At 35.7% G+C, this 15,547-nt stretch overlaps 2 protein-coding genes across 4 annotated transcripts; one reads left to right on the forward strand and one right to left on the reverse strand.

Annotated features, from left to right (window-relative positions):
- The first annotated feature begins 3,792 nt into the window (after positions 1-3,792).
- On the forward strand, positions 3,793-5,820 carry LOC109006881 (pentatricopeptide repeat-containing protein At4g26680, mitochondrial). The gene has a single exon (XM_018986296.2). The coding sequence runs from the start codon at positions 3,908-3,910 to the stop codon at positions 5,615-5,617; it is 1,710 nt and encodes a 569-aa protein (XP_018841841.1). The 5' UTR covers positions 3,793-3,907; the 3' UTR covers positions 5,618-5,820.
- A 5,845-nt stretch (positions 5,821-11,665) lies between these two features.
- LOC109022221 (50S ribosomal protein L16, chloroplastic-like) lies at positions 11,666-14,989 on the reverse strand. 3 transcript variants are annotated; one of them, XR_004797929.1, is made up of 4 exons: positions 14,807-14,925; positions 13,376-13,428; positions 12,178-12,666; positions 11,666-12,074 (listed from the first exon to the last, which is right to left on the reverse strand). XR_004797929.1 is itself a non-coding variant. In XM_019005058.2 (3 exons), exons 2-3 carry the CDS (start codon positions 12,587-12,589, stop codon positions 12,049-12,051), a joined length of 438 nt encoding a protein of 145 aa, XP_018860603.1. In that variant the 5' UTR covers positions 12,590-12,666; positions 14,807-14,989; the 3' UTR covers positions 11,666-12,048. The 3 variants fall into 3 exon arrangements, 2 of the variants coding, with proteins under 2 accessions (XP_018860603.1, XP_018860605.1); XM_019005058.2 differs by lacking the exon at positions 13,376-13,428 and having other exon boundaries at positions 14,807-14,989; XM_019005060.2 differs by lacking the exons at positions 13,376-13,428; positions 14,807-14,925 and adding an exon at positions 12,867-12,924.
- Positions 14,990-15,547: the final 558 nt, after the last annotated feature.

Genomic DNA, 15,547 nt, shown 5'->3' on the forward strand with positions numbered 1-15,547 from the left:
AATGCAAATAATTACATTAAAAATTTATATATATAGGAGAGAAACTTGTATATATTGCATGCATGCTCGTAAAAGTGGTTTAATTTGCTGTATGTGTGTGTGTGTGCATGTATGTCATGTACCGGTTAATTATGAGATATATGATGTATATATGTATGTATGTATTGTATTTTATGTAGTGATCAGTCTTGTTGAGATTTGATCTTATCCGGTTAATTGCATGTGATCATTTCATTTGATTGTTGTCAACACGTCATGGCCTTGTATTTAATAATTGAAATTAGGATTAGGACAGTGACAACTACGTATACTGTTCTAATTTATTAATTACTAATTGCGTCATTAATTATATTATTCAACAAATTAAACATTAATGTTCTCTCATCAATCTGCTTAATTTCTCCATTTTTCTCATTTGGATTGTCCAGTGAAGCCAAACACCAATGAGCCTAATTATATATATATATATATATATATGATAGATTAATGGCATATTTAGAAATACAATTATTTTCATATTACTTTATTATATTAAAAAATTATTTACTACTATTTATAAATTATTTTAATATTATTCACATATAATTTAATTTGACATATTCTTAACATCTACACGAAACCTTACATTATAAATTTGAGAACAGCAATGATTAACATAATTAATTATAGGAAGAAGAATTCTAGAAATTTGTATCAACAGTCACATTACCATATTCTGTATCTATAGCTTACATACTGTTTGTATCCTTCACCACTAATTGAAAATCACCTTCTAACCTTGTCAACCTTGTCAACCTTAGTTCTATACAGAAATCCATAGTTTTTCTCAAAGCCATTGCCTCTGTTGTTACAGGCTTAAGTACATGTTTTAAGGATGAACACAGGGCAGCTAGGATCTCACCTGCATTATCTTTGATTATCACTCCAATCCCAACTGTTTTTCACTTTTTATCCACAACAACATCCAGTTGGCCTTGCAGAATATCCCAGTTGGTTTCTTCCAATTGCTTAAGGGTCTATCTTCGTTTCTTTGTTGCATCCTTTCTTATTGATATCTCTTAGCTGCAGAAAAGTTCAACAGGCTTTGTTTTGCATTCAACAACACCATTCTTGGATGTTCAAATTTGTTTTAAGAAATAAGGGAGTTTCTTCTCACCCATATTCCTCTCATTGTATAAGCCACTACCTCAATATCTTCCACAGTTAACTTCTCATTTATTTTCTTCCATAGTTCCATAAAAACAAACTCATGACTCGACCACTTTGCATAGGACTACCATTTTTGGCCCACATATCTAAGACTGCAGGACAACTTCACAACGCATATACTAATGACTCAACCTCTTTTTCACAGATTGGGCATAAACTTGTATCAGTTATGTTTTTCTTGAAAAGACTCAGTTTGGTTGGAAGAATCTATTGTCCAGCCTTCCATAGGAACTGCTTGACCTTCCCTTCCACATTTAAATCCCAGACTTTCTTCCACCCATCCTCCGTATTAGCTAGTGTTAATGTTTCCCCTTTCATCAATATGTTCCTGGAGTGCTCTAAATGGTAAGCACTTTTTACAGAAAGCATCTCATCATTAGTATGAATCTATATAATTTTATCTTCAATCCCCACCCTACTCAATGGAATGCTCAGTATTATCTCAGCTTCATCCTTGTCGAAGGTCTCATTAATAAGTGATTCCTTCCATCTACCAGCCCCTTGCTCAATAAGTTCACTAACAATTGTATCTCTGTCTACATTTTTTATAGTGGATTGAACTTGGTATGATGTTGGTATAGGCAATCACTTGTCTTTCCAAATTCTAATCTGATCAACCTTACCGACCTTCCACATCAAACCTGCTTTAACCAATTCTATAAAGGAAAGCAGGCTCCTCCATATTAGTGAAGGTGCAATCCCCATTTTTGTATTTAGCATGTCACTATGCTTGAAATGCTTGTTCTTCATGACTTTTGCAACTAAGGATTGAGGTTGCTTTAACAATCTCCAACATTTCTTTGCAAGCTATTGAAGTATTCAATATCCCTAAAACCTAATCCTCCTCTTTATTTTGCTTCCCCCATTTTATCTCAACTCCTCCAATATACTCTATTCTCATTTTACTTATAACCCCACTAGAAACTCGATATGAGTGTGGTAATTTCCTTGCATAACTTCTTAGTCAGCTTAAAAAGACCAATTGGGAATGTAGGAATAGCTTGTAACACAACTTTGATCAACACTTCCTTCCCTGCCTGAGACAAAAACTTATTATTCTAGCTGTTAATTCTGCTCCATATTTTTTTCTTTTAAATGTCAAAATGTATTATACTTGGATCTACCCACCATAGGTGGTAGCCTCAAATATTTTTCATAGCTTCCACATTCATTTAAATAGCTACATGTATAATGTACCTTTTAACATTCACAAAGATATTCATAAAAATAAATTTATAAATTGGCATGACTTAATGTGCTATATTAAATTGTTAAATTACTTTTGTTAGATTATAAAATTATTTTTATTGTAATGTAGATATAACGTATTATATAAAATCATGTTAATTTATGAATTTACATGACAACAACAACATTGAATAGAGAAATGATAAAATACCAATTTTTTCTTTTTTCTAATTAAGCATATTATAGATATATAAAACAGTTACAATATATAAGAGATAACACGGTGAGAGGCCCCGATATTAATCTCAAGGAGATAACTGGGTGAGAGGCCACTTTTATTGGGGCTAAAGACTTGATCCTCACCCATTTCCACAAGGAGAAGTCTCTTGAAGCGATTTTGATACAGTTCGATAAACATACTATATTATTATAACCGGAAGTAGCAGTGAATGGATCTATGCTACATGTCGTTGGTCTAGACTGACTGAATGAGACTTTCACTATTTTTTCCCACGATCCTTGGTTAGGATGAGCAATAACTATAATACTCCTATCTAGCGAGTCTTGCGGTGCAGCGCATGACGATCAGAGGTGGTTGGAAAGCAGTAGATCGGCACTTCTCTGTGCTTCGGTTGGAAAACTAAGAAAAAAGGAAAAAAAAATACGGTAAAACAATATCTAGACAATACAGATGGGAGGAGGAGGGTGCCACCCTCTGGACGGAGAATGTAAGATTTTTTGACCTTCTTTGGAGAGATTTTCTCTGGAGAGAGAAAAAGACGACCATTCGCTTCGATAAAATACAAACTTAGGCCCTGTTTGATTGTTAAACTCATCTTAGTTCAACTCAGTTCAGTCTAATTTTAAGTTAAATCTAACATCTAAACATCCAACTCTTAACTTACTAAACTCATCTCAACTAAAAACATCTTTACACGTGGGACCTACAACCTTTTTCAATTCAACACTTCTTTATATGTGGGCTTACAATCTTTTTCAACTTTGCATAAATACATCTAAACTCATATTAACATCTAAATACATTTAAATTCATCTTAGGTGGATCTCACAAAACTCACTATATCATCTTAACTCATTATTATTCATAAAGAATTCAACTCAATTTAATATCCAAATGTAACCTCAATTTCAAATATATAGAACCATTTTAATAAAAAAAAAAAATTTTCAAAATTTTCTTTACTTTTGCTCTAATTTTATATGATTAATTTTTAAATAAATATTATTATATTAAGTAGTGGTTAATTGTTGAAATCACCCTACAAAAGGCACGACTCACAAGGGAGGCAAAAATAACAAAAATTACGAGACCAGGATCATCTTAAAAAAAAAAAAAAAAAACATGCTTATATGAATTAGCATCACAAGCTTTCTTCAAGAAACTCTGCCCCCGTTTTCTCAACTTTCATGGTGGCAAAGTAAAGGAAACCTACAGCTCACGGTAAGGACACGACTTTGATATCACTCAATGAATGCATGAGGTTTGTCAATGATTGCTCAAAATCTCCGTTTTAATTTTCATCCTTGTTTGCATTTAACCAAGGTTAGTCCCCTTGATTTCCTCAACACTCACTTCCCTTCCATTTTTTTTAATCTGTTTTATGATGAAAATATGAATAGTAATTCTCCATTCCGTCGATTTTCGACTTTGCTCAATTCCTTAGCGAAAACTCACACCTCTGAAGATATTACTGTTAAATTGGGAAGAAGAACCTGGAAACCAATACCAATACCCCACCGAACACTCCCTGAACCTAGAGCTCAGGATCTTGATTACATAAATGTCGCACACAGCCACCTAATTCACTCTGATTGGGCTAAACTCCGTTCGTTTTCAACCGGCCTAACACCCCTTAGAGTGAGACAGATATTGTTGAAGATTCAGAAGGACCATGTTCTTTCCCTCGAGTTCTTCAATTGGGTTCGGATTGAGAAACCCACTTGCCACACCCTCGAAACCCATTCCATAATCCTCCACATTCTCACTAAAAACCGAAAATTCAAATCTGCGGAGTCTATTTTGAGGGGTGTTCTTGTATCTTGTTCGTTAGATGTGCCCTCGCATCTGTTTGAAGAAATGCTGCACTCCTACCGGTTGTGTGATTCTTCGCCTCGTGTTTTTGACTCACTTTTCAAGACATTTGCACATATGAAAAATTTTCGGTACGCTACCGATACCTTTCGTCGAATGAAGGAGTATGGGTTTTTCCCTACTATTGAGTCGTGCAATGCATACATGAGCTCTCTGCTTGATTTACATAGGATGGATATTGCTTTGGCATTCTATAGAGAACTGCGGCATCATCGGATTTCACCGAATGTTTATACTCATAATATGGTCATGTGTGCTTACTGTAAATTGGGAAAATTAGAGAAGGCTGTTGAGGTGTTTAGGGAGATGGAGATCATGGGTTGTAGACCGAATATTGCTTCTTACAACACTCTGATTGCAGGCCATTGCAATAACGGTCTTTTGAGCTCTGCAATAAAGCTTAAAAGCTCAATGGAGAAGAATGGGGTGCACCCAAATGTGGTTACCTATAACACGCTTATCAATGGGTTCTGCAAGGAAGGGAAATTGCACGAAGCCAATAAGCTCTTTGTTGAGATTAAAACCATGAATTTTGCTCCTAATACTGTGACATACAATACCCTGATAAATGGGTACAGCCAATTGGGCAATAGTGAAATGGGTAGCAGGCTTTACGAGGAGATGTTGAAGAATCAAGTTAAAACCGATATCTTGACTTACAATGCATTGATTTTGGGACTATGCAAGGAGGGTAAGGCAAAGAAAGCGGCCTTTCTGGTTAAGGAACTTGAGAAGGAGAACTTAGTGCCAAATGCATCAACCTTTTCTGCCCTTATTAGCGGTCAATGTGTGAGGAAGAACTCTGAGCGTGCCTTTCAGATATATAAAAGCATGATTAGGAGTGGTTGCCATCCAAATGAACATACTTTCAACATGTTGGTATCGACCTTCTGCAAGAACGAGGATTTTGATGGAGCAGTCCAAATCTTGAGGGAAATGCTTGAGAGATGCATGGCTCCTGATTCAGGCACCTTATCTGAGGTTTGCTGTGGACTTAGGCTGTGTGGAAGAAGTCAATTGGCAAAGACGTTATGCAGTGAGATGGAAGCCAGACATCTTATGCCGGCAGGCTTTGATAGATCCAAAATTATCAACTTTGGTACATAGAACGAGAGGAAAGCATTTGGGCCTAAACTTGAATTTACTGGAGATTTCCTCGTAATTTATATGTTTTTGTGGTTTTTTAAATTGACCTCTTTCAGTACCTGTCTCCTTTTTACTTTTAAATCTTATGTTTTAGGTGGAAACGCATGTTTTCTATTGAGAATAAAACTAAAGCAAATTGTACAAACATATCTTGTTTTCTGGATGCTGTGCTTCAAAAGATAAGTCTTCTCTTTATTTCCTTTTCACGGAGAACAAAGTACTAACACAATTTTGTCAGAATAACACCAGGAGGAATTTTGCTGGCATGACCTCTTGAATTGAAGCTCAATGTCTATTGATGTAATCGAGGGGGTTTAAGGCGCTATTGGATTAATTAATGGGTTAAAGGAAGTACTTCCTTTAACAACTAGTTGTTCCTTCTCAATTCTGTAACCCACCTACGCCAAACTTGGCAACTACTAAACAAAATCTCGGTAAGAGTAAAATTTTGGAATGCATTTCATAACGAGAACTGGTCACCACTTTGCAGAATTTGTGTCTGATGGAAGTTGGCTGCTCACGAGGTTGAGAAATGCTATACGAAAGCTTTATACCACACACATCTACTTAATCAATATGAAATTATCATTTTTACCATTCTATTTAAACACATATTTAGAAGGACAAAAATGACAAATCACATATTAGTTAGGTGGAGGTGTGTGGTATAAGACTTCTATATTGATTTTTTTTTCTTTATTTTATGTAGGCACGTGTACACGGACTGTGAACAGTACTTTCACTGTTTACATGGACAGTAATAATACTATTCACATTAGGGCTTTGTGTACACAGAGTGCCACTATCAGTGCTCATTGACTAATCAGTGTTAAAAGTATTGTCTATAAAGTCTCAAAAGTTTGCATAGATATATGAGACACCACGTGCATGTTGCCTCGTTTGGTTATGCAGTTCAAATGAGATGAGATAAAATGTTATGTTAAAAGTTGAATAAATATTGTTATAACATAATTTTTTAATATATTTTTTGTTTTAAGATTTGAAAAAATTGAATTGTTTATTATACTTTATGTGAAAGTTTGAAAAAATTGTAATGATTATATGAGATGAGATGAGATAGTTTGGTTTTGTGTAACCAAACCAGCTATTATATGCCTTTATAGCAAGCCAACCCTGTCTGTTAAGCAACTTTCATAGTATAAGGCGATTGATTACATATAATTTTGTGACGCCCATAACCTCCGCTTGGGATAGAACGGAGACTTAGAGCATCAGGATATGCAATACAAGGTTACATATCCCCATACATGCTAGTTAATATGCAATTGAATCATAGTATGCAACTAGCAGTATGCAATAATCACAACGGAAATAAAGGTGAAAGTATAACTTATGCCAGAACAACTAAAAACATCACAGTATCATTAGTAAACATCAAGTTCAAAATACCAATGTAGCATAGACTTAGTACAACTAAGAGTTAAAGTCAAATCATTTTATTCATGCGATCTAAAGTATGAAGGACTTGGACTATAAACATCAGGATTAAATCCAATCTCCTTTCAAGGTCCAACTCCTCCTCAATTAGTTGGATCTAGCGCTCTATCTAGCTCGATCTCCTCATGACTTGGTACAACTTCTATCATTCCAGTAGTCCCACAAAGGGTGAGATTTACTCGAAATCTCAGTAAGTTAAACAACCAACGTGCATAAAGATAAATTATGCATAAAATGCAGAAAGAAAATCAGTATGCATGTCTCCCATCCAGAATTCCTTAACATTTCAGAAAAATGGAGACACAGGTTTTCCTCCAATAAACATTTTTGCCATCATTTTTGAAAACATAATTTCATCGTAACTTTTATCATTAACCTTCATCATTATTAGCAATTCGTAATTATAACGTGTGGTAACGTCTTAGTTTCTCATATGCACTGTGAGTATCTGTCGATGACCATAGTACAACTCACGTTGAAACTACGTTGTCTATAGACTCATTCTCAATGCATTGATAATGTAACAAAACATCATAAAAATCATAACATGTACATTCACCAGCATTAGGTGTCATAATATATTGACTTCGCTCTGGCGTTATTTAAAAAGAACTCATTCAAAGCCTATTGACTGTTTTTCCTCAACTCAGGGGTTACCACTCCATTATTAAACACTCTAGAGTGGACAGAAGAGTTCCACTAAGATAATTCATCATCCTAGCCTTTGGGGTCATGATAAAAATTATTTTCATGGTATACTTGAAAAATGTTTTTCATGACATGTGCATATGTGGCAAGTTTTTATATAAAAATGACATTTATAGATGCAATATGCAAAAATGGTGAAAAATATCACATGTCATGTAAGTATGCACTCAATGTATCATATAACATGATATTTTATGCTCAAAACGATAATTAAAATATGAATGAAGCATTTATCAATAATTTATAAATAATCTATCAAGGTGTAAGTTAGATGCCAACTTACAAACTTCCTGAACAATTTGAAAATAATGTCGTAGCTGCATAAATCAAGTGCGTACTAAGTTAGAATTAATACTTCTATGGATAATGTTCATAAACAAAGGTTTCAAAAATTGGGTATTTACAAAAATACCCTAGACTTTAACAAATTGTCATTTAGACCCTAAATTTTTACTAATTGCAAACGAACTCTAAATTTAATCAAATTTCATGAAATTCATATTTTTGGCATTCTAAAATCATCTATGCCCTGGATTTTCAAAAATTAAAGTGAAACTGGCCCAAACAATCCCAACCCGTGCATGCATCCTAGTTGATGCCTAAGTGTGTTTTCAACTATTAATCCTTATGAATGCAATCATATGAGATTTTATTTAATTACAAATAAACACTAACATCTTTAATGACATGTTAAAGTCAAATTATTAGATAATCAGGTTCATCTCAACACTTAATCATGGCTAAGAAATCCTTAATCACCAATATGTTCAAAACCGATATATTCTTGATGATCAAAACAAGATAGATTCAAAACCTACCATGACATGCTTCTAACCACAATTTAAACATTCCATAATCATGTTAAGACAATGATAAATCATATCAAATCATGCTAAAGACATGTCATAAATAAATTCCCACTTAAAATCATTTAATCATTTAATCATTTAAATCATCTCTTAATTGACCCGATTTTGAACTAAGCATGATAACCTTCTCAAAACTCAACCAAATTTTGTACCAAAACTTGGAGACAAATATTAACATACTAGCTAAGATAAAAATCAAGAAAACTTACAAATTTCGTGGTCTTCCAAGCACTCAAGACAGTCTTACACAAGAATACTCAAGAACTCACTCGGTTTCAATTTTTTGATCTCTAAGAATGAGAAGTACTGGCTCAAGATAAAGCTTGGAACTGAGGTGTGGAGGAAATGAGGAGATGAGGGAGGTATTTATATGGTTCAAGAGGGGTGGAGACGTTGGCTTGAATGCAAAGGGATTGGGTGAAGTGGGCAGTGCACCAGTCTGGAAGTTTTCCAGATTGCTTCCATGAGCTTATGTCACCTTGTGTAGGGGGAATAGTTGCCTGAAACCACCATGATTCCCTCTTCATTGTAGCTGCATTGGTCCTATAAAGGTGTCCAGGTCGTGGGGCATCATTCAGGTGGCAGAAAATCACTCAAACCACCCTTGCAAACCGGTGGATTCAGGCAGTTTTATTTGGCAGATTTTGGACTTCGGTTTTGAATGGTTTTGGGTGGGAAAAACTTAGTCAATTTCTTCATGATGGTCATGGGACCTCTTGGGGATTGGGTGGTGAAGGAGGTGGCGTGGGGTGGTGGCTTAACCATGGTAGATGGTTGGTTAAATTCCAACACAAACGGTTCCTACACAAACTAGACCAAGGTGCACTCGGTTTGGTCATTTGAGTTAGTTTGTGTAACCAATTTCGTCCAAGCCTCAAACTGGGTTTGAAGGGGTCTCATAAGGTATTTAAAGATCATATTACCCTTGAGGTCAAGTCACAAAAATATTAGACCTAAGGGCAAAACAGTCCAAGTCTTCAAAGAACAATGCACATAGCTGATTGATGCAAAGTTTGGGGTTTGACGTGTCATTTTCCTTAATGACATGTGGGGAGGTTTAGCTAGGGTATTTGTAATGTCTAAGTATGATGAAATGAAATAATTAATCAAGAATATTTTGAATTAGAAAGTTAAGAAAATGTTAAACAAAATTAAGTTTCAAAATATGGCTTGAAGTTCACTAACCTCAAGCATGATGGTTGATGGTTTTAGCCAACTTTGAAAACTTAATTTGGGTACTAAGAGTATGATTGGGCTTAAGGAAACAAATGGTATAGTGTATTAGGCTTTTGGTCTTGAATGGTGAAATGAGCCCAAACATGGCTTTGGGCCTTGTGGGCTTGAAAAGGGTCAAGTGTGTGGGTTCATGGCTTATGAGCTCTTGGGCTTGAATGAGATGGCCTCATTTCCAGATTTGTAGGGTTAAAAGGAAACTTCAAGATCCACTAAAATGGGCTTGAAAATGTTTGACTTGGCCTAATTGGGCCATGGGTCCATTCTAACCAAGTTTTGCCCAAAGACCTTATGCCTTCCTTAAGCTTGGGCCAAGGTTAGCTACCAAGTCTTGAATTCCCTATGGGCTTGGTTCAAGACTTCTTAAGCTAGGCCCATGAATGCTCTAAGATCCTAAAAGCTTCACCAAATTCACTAATGGGTTTACTTCTCTAATTCTTAGCTTAATGATACTTAGCAATGTTTTGAATACCGTTTCGGTGACCATTTCGGTCGAGGCATTGAAACGAGATATTTCAATACCGATATCATTTCGGATACCGTTTCGAAATAGTCTATATATAAATAAATTATATATATAAATATATTTATAAATTATATTATAAAATAATAGTCTATATATGAATATATCTACTTGTACTGGCTACCCGGCCGGTACAACATATTTCGGCCGTACCGGCCAGTACGAAACAGATTTTAAAACACTAGTACTTAGTGTCAAGATTAAGACTAACCTCACTATCAATTTTAATATAAGTAATAAGCCAAAATTAAAAACCTAATCTAAAGCATTTAAGGGTTAATCATAATGATTAATTAGGCAGGGTGTTATAGATTTGCAACTGCTAGCATTCAAGAAGACATCTATCTTGCTTTGTTTCTGAACATATAGCCCCTAGTTAAATTGACTCAGGGGCTAACTTTGTGAATGGCCATCCAGTACTTAACATGTATACATTTCAATTTGTAAGGCCCTCAGCTAGTGTTCCTCGACATATGGAGTTGAAACACATGAATAAGATCTTCCTTGAATGGGGAATCATTCTTCATCATTTCCTTCTTACATATATGATCGTACGTCGATCATATCTTGCAGAAGTTTGTCAATCCGTTGGGATAATCTCTCCAAGGCACGCTTCATCCCAGTAAAGAAACTAAGAAATCTAAGTGAAGGGAAGAAAATAGGAACATTGAAGCCTTGATTGACTCATTGCTGATCTTGAAATCTAAATTTGTAGATACTTGTGAACTTGTATGCTCCAGTACTGCTTTTCTCATTGCTTTAAATTATAGCAATTAATGAGTTTTGTGCTTCGTACACTTTTTCTTTCTTTTCTTTTAAGGTTTATTTTTAAAATTAATTTGCAAGGTAGAATGAGAGTGCATGATATGCAGCCTGTGGCTGCGGGTGCATGATACTACTACTACTACTACCTTAAGTAGATATTGGATATTCATCGGGATTGGGAAAATCGAAACAATTTTTCTTCCATACCTAAAGCCCAAAAGTGAAATGTAATCGCCACCATAAACGCAATATAGTTTCATTAGAAGTCGGGATGAGTTGATCATAATGAAAGCTCTTTTATCAATTACGTGAGCTGAAACAAGCCCCAATAAACAAACATATGAGAAGAACTGTATTCCCTGAAGGAAGAAACTTCCATCGATAGAAGTACACAAATCTTCAGAGTATACCGAATCCAATATATGAGAAGAACAAAAACTGAAGAAAAACAAATCTCACCAACGCCATTATCACGGCTCCACTCCATAACTTTTTTTTCATAAATGTAAATCAAGAAAGAACACAACCTTTTGTCCTTTTTCTGTGCCAAAAGGCCCTCAGAAAGAGAGTAAAACTAAGATAACATGTAAATCAAACTAATTTAAGATTATGACATATTCATGCTAAAAATTATTCCACCCATGAATTGCTTAGCAAGACTAATTCCACAAAGAGTACAATGCTCCATGAATCTAGAGATTGATTCAAATACAAAATTCAAAAGTATTCTCATAATGAAGCTTTTAGGCACAAACACAAAGCTGATTCTGCATACTCAGCATTTAGAAGGATGATCCCTGCAATCACCAATATCCTTTCTGACAAGGGAAAACTTGTTAATTTTCTCCCTTCGACGGTGTACCTGCCAACAAATCAAATCAAGTAACATGCAGTCCCGATCCCATTAAGTCACAAATAATGCAAAAGTTTCACAAACAGAAATGGTATTATGAAGGAAAACTCACTAGAGCCAGTGATGAATTTTGTTCGTACGGGCATTTTCGATGCGGCCACTGAAATTGCCTTTCTGGCTATATTTTCTACAGCTCCGCCGATTTCATAAAGTATTCTCCCCGGTTTGACCACGGCTGCCCAATATTTGGTGGCTCCTTTCCCTCTACCCATGCGTGTTTCTGCGGGTCTTGCTGTTACCGGCTTGTCTGCAAACACTCGAGTCCATATTTTTCCGCTCCGCTGCAAATTTCGGGTAATTGCTCGCCGCCCTGCTTCTATTTGTCTCGATGAGATCAGCCCTGGTTCAAGTGCCTGAAGAGCAAATTTGCCAAAGCTGATTCGATTGCCTCTACAAGATAATCCATGAATTCTTCCTTTACGCTGTTTCAGCCACCCAAGAGCCATTTTGGAAGATCTATCCATATTGTTCAGCTGGCTTATTCAATGTATATAACTATATACAATGATCAAGCACAGGACAAGCAAAGTCAATCACAGGCCTGCATATCAAACCCATCAATAATAGTCAAGACTACGAAACAACCATCCAAAAATAATAATATTATAAAAATTACAATTCTGCTACATGGAAGCCCTCTTAAGTAGAGCACACTGCACTCCCAGCTGACCAGGATTTCAAAAAAAAAAAAATATTGCATACAGAGCTACTTCTCCCTTTCTTGTACAGGAACCCACTCACCGCATGAAATCCTTTCTCGTACAGAAGCCCCATTCGTTCGCCCTTCTTCCTTCCTTTCTGCAAACAAGCATACCTTTTGTTTGCATAGAGTTGTCTGTCTGTCTATCTATCTATCTATAGATCTTAAGGGGAAGGGATTTTTCCATAAAAAATGCTATTCAGATTTTTCCAGTGAATTGACAACACTATGCATACATTCACCCATGGAACTGCAAACCATGCAATGCTTTTTGTCTTATTGGTGTGATAATGAAGCTTCATTATGATAAAATAGTTGTGGTGTTGGATTGATGAGTCAGATTGTGGAAAATAGAGTTGTCTTATCAATTGGTATCATATTGAACCAAAAATAGTAAGGAAGAAAAGTGAAGACTAACAAACACTCCTGAAATTTTGATCAACTGTATGAGCTTTAATAGATGAATATAGAGAGGAGAAAAAGAGAGAGCTCTTTGTTCCTCCTAGGTTAAGACTTGGAGTATAGCTATATTTATAAGTGGTACACACACCTCTTTCATAGCTAGCTACAATCGTGCCAGTTGTAGACATCTTTAACAATAGCCTATAAGAGGTAAATGGGGAAAATAATAATTGGGTAATGCTCAGCACACAAACATATCTGAACAATTATGAAGCAGCAAACAATATATATCTGTACAAATAATGAAGCAACATAGCCATGTAGCTTTTTTAGACAAAAGGCAATGCATGGTTTGCTGTTCCATTGGTGAATGTATGCATATCGAGTCACAGTCTTATCCAGGGTATCACAAAATTCACTCCCTTTCAAGACAAAACCAGAGCATCAACACCATGGACTTGGATTTTTTCACAACCCAGCTCTAAAACACAGCCCCAATTCTTAACAATCACAAACCCAAATCATAATAATCTACCAAAAATTCATAATCATGAAACCAAACAAAAACCAGCTCTAAATCACATCACCATTGGCTTTCAACCCAAAACCAGAGCATCAACACCATGGACTTGGATTTTTTCACAAACAAGCTCTAAAACACAGCTCCAATTCATAATAATCTACCAAAAATTCATAATCACAGACCCAAACAAAAGCCAACTCTAAATCACATCACCGTTGGCTTTCAATGCAAAACCAGAGCATCAACACTATATTTCTTTCATTGGTTTTCAACGCAAAACCAGAGCATCAACACTATGGACTAGGATTTTTGCACAAACCAGCTCTAAAACACAGCCCAATTCATAATAATCACAGACCCAATTCATAATAATCTTCCAAAAATTCATTATCACAGACCCAAACAAAAACCAGCTCTAATCACATCACCATTGGCCTTCATAATCACAGGCCTGATTTCAGACACAAAAAAAAGAAAAGAAAAGAAAAGAGACAAGCTAAGAGAGAGAGATAGCGTGGTGAGAGAGAAACCCTAGGTGAAGATTCCGAAGCTGATTTCCATCGAACGTGAAGAGAATCGGAAGCCTCCGAACAGAGTTTCCGTCGAGCTGGCCAGAGGTGGTCTCCATCGAGCCCTAGGAATACATTTGGAAGCCTCACATTCTCTCTCTAGGGGCTTTGGTTTCCGTTGAAGAAAGAAGGAATCAGACAGCAAAGGGGATTCAATTTAATTGAGGGCAAATAAAAAATGTATGCTGAAATCGAGGGTGTGCCGGGGGGTTGTTACTTCCTTCCATTTCAGAAGGGTGAAAAGCCCTAAGAGCAACCAACGAAACTGTAAACCGAAGCTGTGCATTTCTCCCCATTGATTGTGGAAAAGCTCTGTATTTTGTGTGCCCACAAATCGATTTAACATAAAATGATCTCAGTTCAATCTAAATACAAGAGTTCACAAATGGGCAAATAAATTCCCTCACAAATCAAAATCTATGGCAATTAAGTGTTTCAAATACTACTCAACAAGTATGAAAATAAAATTCAAAAAGGAGCTTTGTACCCAGATAACTCCAGACTGAAGAAGTCGCCTTCGTCGTCGTCGAGTGATGGGTTCACATTTCACTTACTGCCTGCATAGAACTGTTGCCAGTGTGTTAAAAACCTAGGAGTAGAATAAAGAATTTTCCAAGAGGGACGGAGGATGTATGCGACGCAGAGGCTGTTAATGGGCCACAAAAGACCCAAAGATCATCTTAGGTTGGGCTCTTGGGTTTAGATAAGGGCAGTGTCCTAAGAGGACCACAAATGAGACTTTTACAGTACTCACAATGACTATTGTAAAATATACTTTTCTTTAAAATATAAAGAAATAATTTTAAAAGAGGACTCCATCAGATCTTATATTTTATAAATATTTTATATTTTGATTTAATGCTCCCATTACATCTACAGAATCTTGTTCATAATTGTAAAATTTTTTTAATTAATTTATTTTTCTTCTTCATCTTCGATTTTCCTCTTCTTTCATATTTCTTTTATTCTCATTTTAAATTTCCTCTCTCTCGATCCCACGCTTTCTCTGTTGCTTGGAGCTAAAGATAGAAGCACAATTAATTTTTCTTTCCTCCTCGTCCTTGATTTTCCTTGTTACGATTAACTAACCGTAATGATTGCACGCATAACGGTTGAAAACTTGGAAATTTGACTTCGAGGTGGATCCAATAAAACAAAAAATTAGCTATACAAAATAATATGAAATTAATGAGTTAGAGTTAAAAACTCTGAATTGTTTAATTAAGTT

Source organism: Juglans regia, chromosome 1 (genome assembly GCF_001411555.2).
Source record: "Juglans regia cultivar Chandler chromosome 1, Walnut 2.0, whole genome shotgun sequence".
NCBI lineage: Eukaryota > Viridiplantae > Streptophyta > Magnoliopsida > Fagales > Juglandaceae > Juglans > Juglans regia.

What these genes read in the sequence shown, in the direction of transcription:
- LOC109006881 (XM_018986296.2), top strand. Translation starts at nt 3,908, where the DNA reads ATGATTGCTCAAAATCTCCGTTTTAATTTTCATCCTTGTTTGCATTTA.
- LOC109022221 (XM_019005058.2), bottom strand. Translation starts at nt 12,589, where the DNA reads ATGGATAGATCTTCCAAAATGGCTCTTGGGTGGCTGAAACAGCGTAAA. An exon ending in AAAATTCATCACTGGCTCTA is followed by an intron (nt 12,075 to 12,177) that starts GTGAGTTTTCCT and finishes ATTTGTTGGCAG; the next exon opens with GTACACCGTCGAAGGGAGAA.